An 11,396-nucleotide genomic window follows, 5' to 3' on the forward strand; every position below is an offset into this window, starting at 1 on the left:
GAAAGTACAGCTTGTGAATTGCCGCCAGTACTACCTTTCTCCGAGGGCAGCCGGCAAGGCTGATGTGAGGTAACGGCGAGGGGGAGTCGCCTCGAACTCCAGCCTGTATCCCTGTGATACTACTTGCAGAACCTAGGGATTCACCTGTGGGCAAGCCCATTGGTCCCTGAAGTTCCCGAGACGCGCCCCCACCGCACCTGTCTCCACCTGTGGAGCCCCAGCGTCATGCGGTGGACTCAGAGGAAGCGGGGGAAGATTTTTGATCCTGGGAACTGGCTGTCTGGTGCAGCTTTTTTCTTCTTCCCTTGTCTCTGTGCAGAAAGGAAGCGCCTTTGACCCGCTTGCTTTTCTGAAGCCGAAAGGACTGTACCTGAAAATACGGTGCTTTCTTAGGCTGTGAGGAAACCTGAGGTAAAAAAATTTCTTACCAGCTGTTGCTGTGGATACGAGGTCCCAGAGACCATCCCCAAACAATTCCTCACCCTTATAAGGCAGAATCTCCATGTGCCTTTTAAAGGCAGCATCACCTGTCCACTGCCGGGTCTCTAATACCCTCCTGGCAGAATGGACATTGCATTAATTCTGGATGCCAGCCGGCAAATATCCCTCTGTGCATCCTTCATATATAAGACGACGTCTTTAATATGCTCTATGTTAGCAAAATATTATCCCTGTCTAGGGTATTAATATTATCTGACAGGGTATCAGACCACGCTGCAGCAGCAATATTTATGCTGAGGCAATTGCAGGTCTCAGTATAGAACCTGAGTGTGTATATACAGACTTCAGGTTAGCCTCCTGCTTTTTATCAGCAGGCTCCTTCAAGGTGGCCGTATCCTAAGACGGCAGTGCCACCTTTTTTGACAAACGTGTGAGCGCCTTATCCACCCTAGGGGATATCTCCCAACGTGACCTATCCTCTGGCGGGAAAGGGTACGCCATCAGTAACTTTTTAGAAACTACCAGTTTCTTATCGGGGGAACCCACGCTTCTTTACACACTTCATTCACTCATCTGATGGGGGAACAAAACACTGGCTGCTTTTTCTCCCCAAAAATAAAACCCCTTTTATGTGGTACTTGGGTTCATGTCAGAAATGTGTAACACATTTATCATTGCCGAGATCATGTAACGGATGTTTCTAGTGGATTGTGTATATATCTCAACCTTGTCGACACTGGAGTCAGACTCCGTGTCGACTGTCTGCCATCTGAGGTAACGGGCGTTTTTTTGTTTTTTTGTGCCCCTGATGGCCTTTGAGACGCCTGGGCAGGCGCGGGCTGAGAAGCCGGCTGTCCCACAGCTGTTACGTCATCCAGCCTTTTATGTAAGGAGTTGACATTGTCGGTTAATACCTTCCACCTATCCATCCACTCTGGTGTCGGCCCCACAGGGGGCGACATCCCATCTATCGGCCTCTGCTCCGCCTCCACGTAACCTTCCTCATCCAACATGTCGACACAGCCGTACCGACACACCGCACACACACAGGGAATGCTCTGACTGAGGACAGGACCCCACAAAGTCCTTTGGGGAGACAGAGAGAGAGTATGCCAGCACACACCAGAGCGCTATATAATGCAGGTATTAACACTATAACTGAGTGATTTTTCCCCCAATAGCTGCTTGTATACACATATTTCGCCTAAATTTAGTGCCCCCCCTCTCTTTTTAACCCTTTGAGCCTGAAAACTACAGGGGAGAGCCTGAGGAGCTATCTTCCAACTGCACTGTGAAGATAAAATGGCGCCAGTGTGCTGAGGGAGATAGCCCCGCCCCTTTTTCGTCTGACTTTTCTCCCGCTTTTTCATGGATTCTGGCAGGGGTAATTTATCACATATATAGCCCTGGGACTATATATTGTGATGATTTGCCAGCCAAGGTGTATTATATTGCCCTCAGGGCGCCCCCCCCCCCAGCGCCCTGCACCCATCAGTGACCGGAGTGTGAGGTGTGCATGAGGAGCAATGGCGCACAGCTGCAGTGCTGTGCGCTACCTTGTTGAAGACAGAAGTCTTCTGCCGCCGATTTTCCGGAACACTTCTTGCTTCTGGCTCTGTAAGGGGGCCGGCGGCGCGGCTCCGGGAACGAACACCAAGGTCGGGTCCTGTGGTCGATCCCTCTGGAGCTAATGGTGTCCAGTAGCCTAAGAAGCCCAAACTACCACCAGTTAGGTAGGTTCGCTTCTTCTCCCCTTAGTCCCTCGCTGCAGTGAGTCTGTTGCCAGCAGATCTCACTGTAAAATAAAAAACCTAAAATATACTTTCTTTCTAGGAGCTCAGGAGAGCCCCTAGTGTGCATCCAGCTCAGCCGGGCACAAGATTCTAACTGAGGTCTGGAGGAGGGTCATAGTGGGAGGAGCCAGTGCATACCAGGTAGTCCTAAAGCTTTCTTTAGTTGTGCCCAGTCTCCTGCGGAGCCGCTATTCCCCATGGTCCTTACGGAGTCCCAGCATCCACTTAGGACGTCGGAGAAATAGCAGGGGCGGATTGGTGTGAACTTTATCTCTCTCCACGCTTTGATACAGAGGCTTGTGTCCACTGAGGCCAAAATGTTTGGTTCATTTGGATAGCGTAATTGCAGGGTTGCCGATACATCAGACTAGGCCCAGGTACTGGGGGTGGGAGGGGATGCGCCCCGTCTTGTGGATATATTTACTAAAGGACTGTTACATCTAATTCAGATCGATCTCAAGTGTTTCCGGGGCAAAAACCCACATTTACTAACATTTTAAAATTTTATATTTAAAAAAAGCATCTGTTAGTAAATGCGGGTTTTAATCCTGGAAGCTCATCATCGTTTGAGATCAATTTTAAACAATCTAAAATTGACCTTTAGTAAATATGCCGCCATGTGTACATTTCCATGTTGCGCACTGCCGCAAAGCATGATCGGAGAGGGGTAATTTGCGAATGCATAAGGTCTTTGAACCGAGGATCTTGTACGATTAAGGCGTGTATTCAATACCTGTCGGATCTTTTCAGATTTGGCCGCTCCGTCCCAACAGCCACTCCTCACCCGTCAACGCCGCTCCGTTTAGACAGCCGCTCCCTGCTCCTCACCCGTCCACACTGACCTGTTCCCCGTCTCATCTCCCCAGTTTCGACATTGTCAATCCAACTTTAATAAAAATCGGATTGACATTGTCGGAACCGGGACCAAAACCTGTCGGATTTGGCCACGGAACACGTGGATCCGCAGCTAATCCGACAATCCAAATGGTTTCAAAGTCTGGAATACCCGACTTGTCGGAAAAAATTGCCCGGCATTGAATAGTTCGGAACACCTTCCGCCCTAAATCTGTCAGAAGCTGCCGTCCTTCCGACAAGACGGCAGCTTCAGACACTTATTGAATATACCCCTAAATCAGAGAATAATGGGTGGATTACAGTCTGATACGGTCATGTAAATATGATGTATTTGACTTTAACCTTTAGCTGTTATCCTCTGCACTGCAGGGATTCGTTCAGCAGAATGAGTCTACGGAAAATTGACCTGTGAAAAAAAGGATCGCTATGGAACCACTAACTGGCGGAAAACAAGGTGAGCAGGGCGCAAGAGCCGCTTTCACGCTACGATAACCAGCCTATGTTCTGGCCAAAGCGGACACTGGTAAAACGCAATGGGGCTACAATGTGACCAAAATGGCTTTTGGGAGAGCAGACTGTTACTGGATGGAACCGCTATTGCAACATTTTGTTTCTTTGTATCTCATCATTTCAGTTTTGTTTCCTGTGGCACGAAGGTAAAAGAAACCCTTTTATCACTATTTATGCAATATGCGATGTTACATTGTATTACTTTGTATTTAGTTTATATTAATTTATATACCATGTAAAATGTCATTTTTAACTGTTTTTTTTAAAAAGGTACTGTTTTATTTGTGCGTTCTCACCAAATATTGTGTGACCTACAAGTGTGTTTTTAAGTCACAAACTTGACCACAACATTAAGGTTTTTACTCTGGTACGTGGGAAAAACACGACTGTGCCCAATGCGAACTACAAGTGTCATCATCCCCGGCCACCGCTGTCTGAGGACGATGCGAATTTCAAAAACACTCACTACCCGCTTCTATCTTTTAAACACTAATCACAACTCTAGAAAGTGACCGCGGACTCTGTATATTACCAGTAACAATAGGGATCAAAGATCCGGTCTAGAGTGCAACTCCCTGCATGAAAACCTCAAAAGTGGGAACAAGCTCTACAGCGTCTCCTCCTTATAATACAGGAGTGGGTGTTTGTAAAGGTAGCGTAGACACGTTATGAGGTACGTGCTCCAAGTTTAGGGGGGCTATATTGTCTTAAATTAATTTTAGTGGCCAAATCGTTCATTTCGGTACCGACCTACGCTTATTTCCACTATGAACTTTTGTTACGTGGGACATCTAGATATAGACGCTGTTTTTTTGCCATTAGAATAGTTCTTTGGAGAAAAAAAAGACAAAATAATATTAATTATTTCTGCAAAAGAGGCAATTGTATATTTTCTTATTCGCAATATGACCTTTTGTGTCACGTTCCCCCCTTCCCTCCCATGGGAACTATGCAGGTATTTTATTCTGGGATTCCACGCAAACGGTGCAACTTATTGACAACTTCTGTCCGAAATCGCGACACATGGATATTTTCTATCTAGCACAAGCTTAGGTTTCAAGGCACACGACTCTTTGTATTTCCCTTTAAACATTGTTTTGTTTACACACGATGCGTTTCGTTTCCAGCTACGCTCGCTGGGAGACATGGAAACTATTCAATTGTCAAAATAATTACGAATGGGTTAATAAATGGTCATTATTTATTGGTCTACAGGCTTTGTGCTTTAATTATATTCCCTGTATATTTTGTATTGTATAATTTCGACCTATTAAACGATGAAATATTTTCACTTGTGAAAGGACCGTGATTTGTAATGATGTTTTCAACTTTGTGCTGCTTATACAGAGTGTCAAGGTGTGTGCTGTGCTTTTTATTGTGGTTTGTACAAGTGATTTGTTGTTTAGCTACTGTTGCGTTTATTTAACACTATGCCATGTTGGCTACTAAGAAGTACGTATGCCATGTTGGCTACTAAGAAGTACGTACAATGCAGTTATTCTCTGGGCTACAATGATACTTAGAACCACTGAATGAATATCAGTGACATCACAGAGGTAGGAGGTGAAGATACAGTCTACACAGAATTGGAAAACATACAGCTTTGCATATGCATGTCCGGATTAAAGGGGGGGTTGATCATTGGCGGCTGGCAGAGCACCCTTGGACTTGAGAGTTCTGCAACAGTTGCCTGCTTGATGTAAAGCAATTAGGTGCCTTAATGACTCGTATGTCCCTGGTTCCTAGTAAATTGATAACGCTGTGCAATATTGGCTTCAGTTTCATGCTTGAAGATGCTGCCATAGATGGATAATGTCCCCGATTTGATACTGATGGGCTGAGTAGATATAGCTGGCAGGAGTTATGAATGTCCGATTGCAGGATTGTTGCTGCTGCATGGATGAAACTACAAAATGCAAGGAGGATTTTGAATGAAGGTTAAATGTAGCAAATGCCAAGATCACAGAATAAGCAGGTGACAAGGCAGCGATTGCACGTATGCACTATAGTGCATGTGTTATGTGCTATAGGCAACAAGGGACCCCACTTTGGTTACAGGAGCTGGCTGCGAGCGCTGCAGTCAGTGGTGAGTTTGCAGCATCTCCCCTCACTCTACTCGCAGTACCCAGGGCCTAATGCACCCAGCACGTCACCCTTCAGTCCGCCTGACGGATGGAAGACCACCTTCCTCACCTATCACACGTCAGAAGTAGTGGGGGACCGGATCTCACCATCAAGCAATGTCACAGAATCCTCCCACTGTACCCCTCCCACCATCAGGTGCACAAACCACCTACTATTGTAGGCACCACCCAGGTCCCGGTCTGGGAAAAGAAAAAGAATATGTATGCCTCTGCCAGTCAGTGGGCACTATCTCCTATATAATAGCCCAGAGGGACTGTGTGTATAATGCTGGGCGTGGCTAGGAGCTCTCATTGGGTTAGCGGCATGTTTATCACACCCAGTCCGCAGATAATTGGGCGAAAAACGCCCTCCCACACAGGTTACATCCAATGGGAGGCTCTGCCCTTTGGCTGCTGTGTGTTCCCAGAGCAGGATGAATAAGGCGGCTGATGGAGCTGCAGCTCCAGGCCCACACCCCAAAATAGGCCCACTGCATCTGCAGCAACATACCCTCCAACAATTTACACATAAAAATCTGTACAAATTCGAAAAGGGGGCGTGGCCACAGGTAAAGTGGCGTGGCCATACCCCTTTTCCTATACTTTCAGTTGAAGTTTGGAGAGCCAAAAATCGGTACATACCATAAAAAAAAGGTTCTGTACCTGCCAAAAAGGTGCAGCTGGAGGGTATGTCACTGCATCTGCAGCAAGTCTCTGCGCTGTAGATCTGTAGATAGGGGGGGGGGGGGGGGGAAATCCTTTTACTGCAGCGTCCTATGTCCTGCTGCCAGTCCGCCTGTCCCCTTCGGCATCAACAATCCCCACTCTTTGAGCCCCAGAGCCTCCTCTGCGCTAATGTCACAGAAGTGCCCCCGCCACAGCTGCACCCAGATCCCAAGAGGCCCTGACTCCGCAACACAGCACCTGGGCTGCCGACCTGAGAGCCCCGAGATGGCTAATGCAACGGATAGAGAGGGTGGTATCGCGGAGGGTAATGTCTGGACGCTGAATCAATGTAAAAGGTGACAGTGCAGTGAGTGTGCAGTGTCACTGACACTGCACAGCACTCTACCTACTACATTGATTTAGCGAGTCAGTTATGCCAGCCAGTCACTATTGTTAGCGCCGGTGTCCCAACGCTCCGTATTACAGGGAAGTACATGCACTAAATAACTTCCGGCGCTAAGGGCTGCTGGGAGCTGTAGTTTGAGTGCATCTTCTTCCCTGTAATGCGGCGCGTTGGGACACCAGCGCTAACAATAGTGACTGGCTGCTTGGCTGCTGTGCGAGTTTCCGGGAGAGCCACTGCCAAACGGAGGACAGCAGCTTAGCTGCTTCCAGGAGAAGCAGAGAAGCATTACCCGCCCCTCTCCCACTCGCAGTACTTCCGGACCCCATCCGCGGCACCCCCACACACACCCCACCCGCGGCACCCCCGCAAACACTCCTCCCCCACCCGTGGTGGCTCCGGACCCCCACCCGCGGCACCCATGCACCTGCACCTCCCCCACTCGCAGTACCTTCGGGCCCCATCCGCAGCACCCCCCTCCACCACCCGCGGTGGCTCCAGACCCCCTCCACCACAGCAACCGGCCCTCCCCCACCCGCTCCATCCCCACCCACGGTGGCTCCGGACCTCCTCCCCCACCCGCGGCACCCCCGCACCCACCCGCGGCACCCCCCACAGCACCTACTAGGTGATTCATCAGGCCCTGCATGCGCTGTTTACGCCGTTGTAAGGGGCTACGACCCCTTAACCATCGCACGCCCTTTGTCCGTGCCATATTTAACCATTCACACGATTATGATTGGAGGTAATACTCCATATAATAAAAATTTCTGCAGCGGGGTACACTGTGTTCCACAGGGAATACATCGGGGTGTAGAGATGGATCTTGATCCAGAGGCACCAACAGGCTAATGCTTTACACTGTCCCAGGATGCATTGCGGGGCCTCCTCTATAACCCCGCCTCCAGGCACCGTGAGCTCAGTTTTAGAGTTGGTGCTTGCATGAAGCAGGTCACTTAACAGGGTGGCTGCGCTAGGCACCCTGAAAAAGCTTTTTAGAAGACTTCAAGGACTGCAGCACTTCATATGTCAGTATGACATACTGTGCTGCGGCTCCATCACCTCCCCAGCGGCGTCGCAAACTACCGCTGGCTCTGTTCCCGGGTATTTGCGGCGGAGGCGCTCCGGTTCCTAGGCACACACCGCAGCCGCTCTCCTGGATCGCGTGGCTGCTACTATGGGAGGAGGTAAGAGTGTCCCCCAGGCGGGACCCGCCATTAAATCGCGTTCCGGTCACAGTCTTAGGAGACGGACCGCGACGCTGGTGTGGACACTGTGTCAGAGCAGGGACCCCACTATATCCACCAGGGCATGAGAGCACAGGTCCGGTAGTAAAAACGAGTTTTATGGTAAGAACTTACCTTTGTTAAAACTCTTTCTGTGAGGTACACTGGGCTCCACAAGGAATGGACAATGGGGTGTAGAGTAGGATCTTGTACCGAGGCACCAACAGGCTCAAAGCTTTGACTGTTCCCAGAATGCATAGCGCCGCCTCCTATATCACCCCGCCTCCCTGCACAGGAGCTCAGTTTTTAGTTAACCAGCCCAATGCAGTAGCAGGAAAAGAGACGACAACGGTTAGTAGCCGCATACACCACACGCTCACAACAGGCGAAGTGTCAGCGGCTAACGCCATACCAACCCAAAGAAGCTAAGTGCGTCAGGGTGGGTGCCTTGTGGAGCCCAGTGTACCTCGCAGAAAGAGTTTTAACAAAGGTAAGTTCTTACCATAAAACTCGTTTTCTGCTGCGGGATACACTAGGCTCCACAAGGAATGGACAATGGGGATGTCCTAAAGCAGTTCCTTATGGGAGGGGATGCACTGTAGCGGGCACAAGAACCCGGCGTCCAAAGGAAGCATCCTGGGAAGCGGCAGTATCGAAGGCATAGAACCTTATGAAAGTGTTCACAGAGGACCACGTAGCTGCCTTGCACAATTGTTCAAGGGTCGCACCACATTGGGTCGCCCAAGAAGGTCCAACAGACCGAGTAGAATGGGCCTTAATGTGATCAGGAGCAGAGAGACCAGCCTTCACATTAGCATGTGCAATCACCATTCTAATCCATCTGGCCAGAGTTTGCTTGTGAGCAGGCCAGCCCCGTTTGTGAAACCCAAACACAACAAAAAAAGAATCAGATTTCCTAATAGGAGCAGTTCTCTTCACATAGATACGGAGAGCCCGTACCACATCCAAAGACCGCTCTTTGGGAGACAGATCAGGAGAAACAAGTGCCGGAACTACAATCTCCTGATTAAGGTGGAACGAAGAAACCACCTTAGGTAGATAGCCTGGACGAGTCCTAAGAACCGCCCGGTCACGGTGAAATATCAGATATGGGGAACTACAGGACAAGGCACCCAAATCCGACACTCTTCTAGCTGAAGCAATAGCCAGCAGAAACACCACCTTAAGGGAAAGCCACTTAAGGTCAGCTGAACCAAGAGGTTCAAACGGAGACTCTTGTAACGCCTCCAAAACCACCGACAAGTCCCAAGGAGCCACAGGCGGGACATAGGGAGGTTGGATACGCAACACGCCCTGAGTAAAGGTATGCACATCAGGTAAGGTCGCAATTTTTCTCTGAAACCGCACCGACAAGGCAGATATTTGAACCTTGAGGGAGGCCAGACGCAGGCTTAAGTCCAGGCCCTGCTGAAGAAACGCCAACAACTTGGCTATACTAAACTTGGAAGCGTCATAATCGTTAGATGCGCACCAAACAAAGTAAGAATGCCAGACCCTATAGTAAATCCGAGCTGAAGCCGGTTTCCGGGCCCGCAACATAGTTTGAATGACGGCCTCAGAAAACCCATTAGCCCTTAAGACGGAAGCTTCAAGAGCCATGCCGTCAAAGACAGCCGGGCTGGGTCCTGGTAGACACAGGGGCCCTGAACGAGGAGGTCTGGGCGTTGTGGAAGTAGAATTGGCCTTGCAGGTCTGAGAACCAGTGCCGTCTGGGCCACGCTGGAGCTATGAGAAGCAGAATTCCTTTTTCTTGCTTGAACTTCCGAATTACCCTGGGCAGGAGTGACACCGGAGGGAACACGTACGGCAGCCGAAACCTCCACGGTACCGCCAGCGCATCCACGAATTCTGCTTGAGGATCCCTTGTCCTTGCTCCGAAGACCGGAACCTTGTGATTGTGTCGAGACGCCATCAGATCTACGTCTGGAAGGCCCCACCTTTCCATTAGGAGTTGAAACACTTCTGGATGGAGGCATGCACGTCCTCACGACTGAGAAAGTCCGCTTCCCAATTCAGGACTCCCGGAATGAATATTGCCGATATGGCCGGTAGATGACGTTCTGCCCACTGTAGAATCTGTGAGACTTCCTTCATTGCTAGTGGGCTTCGAGTGCCGCCTTGATGATTTATGTAAGCCACTGTGGTGGCGTTGTCCGACTGTACTTGAACAGGACGGTTCTGAATTAAATGCTGGGCTAGGTTCAAGGCATTGAAGACCGCCCGCAACTCCAGAATATTGATCGAGAGGAGGGACTCCTCCTTGGTCCACCGCCCCTGAAGGGAGTGTTGCTCCAGCACCATGCCCCAACCTCTTAGACTGGCATCTGACGTCAACAGGACCCAGTCGGATATCCAGAACGGACGGCCCCTGCACAGTTGTTGGTCCCGGAGCCACCAGAGCAGCGACAGATGGACCTCCGGAGTCAATGAGATCATTTGAGACCTGATCCGGTGAGGCACGCCGTCCCATTTGGCTAGAATCAGCCTCTGGAGAGGGCAAGAGTGAAATTGAGCGTACTCCACCATGTCGAATGCTGACACCATGAGGCCCAGCACCTGCATCGCCGGATGTATCGACACTTGCGGACGAGATAGGCAGCAACGAATCCTGTCCTGAAGTTTCAGGACTTTCTCCTGAGACAAGACTTCTTCCAGTTGATGAGCCACCCGAGGGCTTGCAGAAACCGGACCGTCACATCTAGATGATGCAGGAGAAGTTCTGGGGAATTTGCCAGGATTAACAAGTCGTCCAAATATGGCAGTATCCTGACCCTTTGACGGCGGAGTACCACCGTTATTACCGCCATGACTTTTGTAAAGACTCGCGGAGCCGTTGTTAAACCAAAAGGTAACGCCCGAAACTGGTAATGGCAGTTGCCAATCGCAAATCTCAGGTATTGCTGATGAGACACTGCTATAGGAATATGCAGGTAAGCATCCTGTATATCCAGGGAGACCATGAAGTCCCCAGGTTCCAAGGCCAGAACTATAGAACGAAGGGTTTCCATCCGGAACTTGGAAACCTTCACAAACCTGTTCAATGCCTTGAGGTTGAGAATGGGCCGGGAGGACCCATTCGGTTTCGGGACTAGAAACAGTGGAGAATAGTACCCCCGGCCCCTCTGCGCAAGAGGCACCTGCACTATGACTCCTGTATCCAGGTGGGTCTGTACCACCGAATGTAGAGTGTTTGCCTTTGTCTTGTCCAACGGGACATCTGTCTGGCAAAATTGATGAGGGGGTCGGTTTTTTAAGGCTATGGCGTAACCTCGAGTGACGACTTCCCATACCCAGGCATCTGAAGTGGTCTTCAACCATTCCTGGGTATACCCTAGAAGCCGGCCCCCCACCCTGGGAT

The 11,396-nt window shown here is 49.9% G+C and overlaps 1 protein-coding gene across 11 annotated transcripts in view; it reads left to right on the plus strand.

Annotated features, from left to right (window-relative positions):
- Window positions 1-4,887, plus strand: part of DOCK7 (dedicator of cytokinesis 7) — a 274,293-nt gene extending 269,406 nt beyond the window's left edge. For all 11 annotated transcript variants that reach the window (XM_063939211.1, XM_063939203.1, XM_063939205.1 and 8 more), the window contains one exon: window positions 3,459-4,887. In XM_063939211.1, coding sequence (XP_063795281.1) covers window positions 3,459-3,501 — 43 coding nt within the window. In that variant the 3' untranslated portion in view covers window positions 3,502-4,887. The remainder of the gene's footprint in view (window positions 1-3,458) is intronic.
- The last annotated feature ends 6,509 nt before the right edge of the window (window positions 4,888-11,396 follow it).

Source organism: Pseudophryne corroboree, chromosome 9, assembly GCF_028390025.1.
Source record: "Pseudophryne corroboree isolate aPseCor3 chromosome 9, aPseCor3.hap2, whole genome shotgun sequence".
Classification (NCBI taxonomy): Eukaryota; Metazoa; Chordata; class Amphibia; order Anura; family Myobatrachidae; genus Pseudophryne; species Pseudophryne corroboree.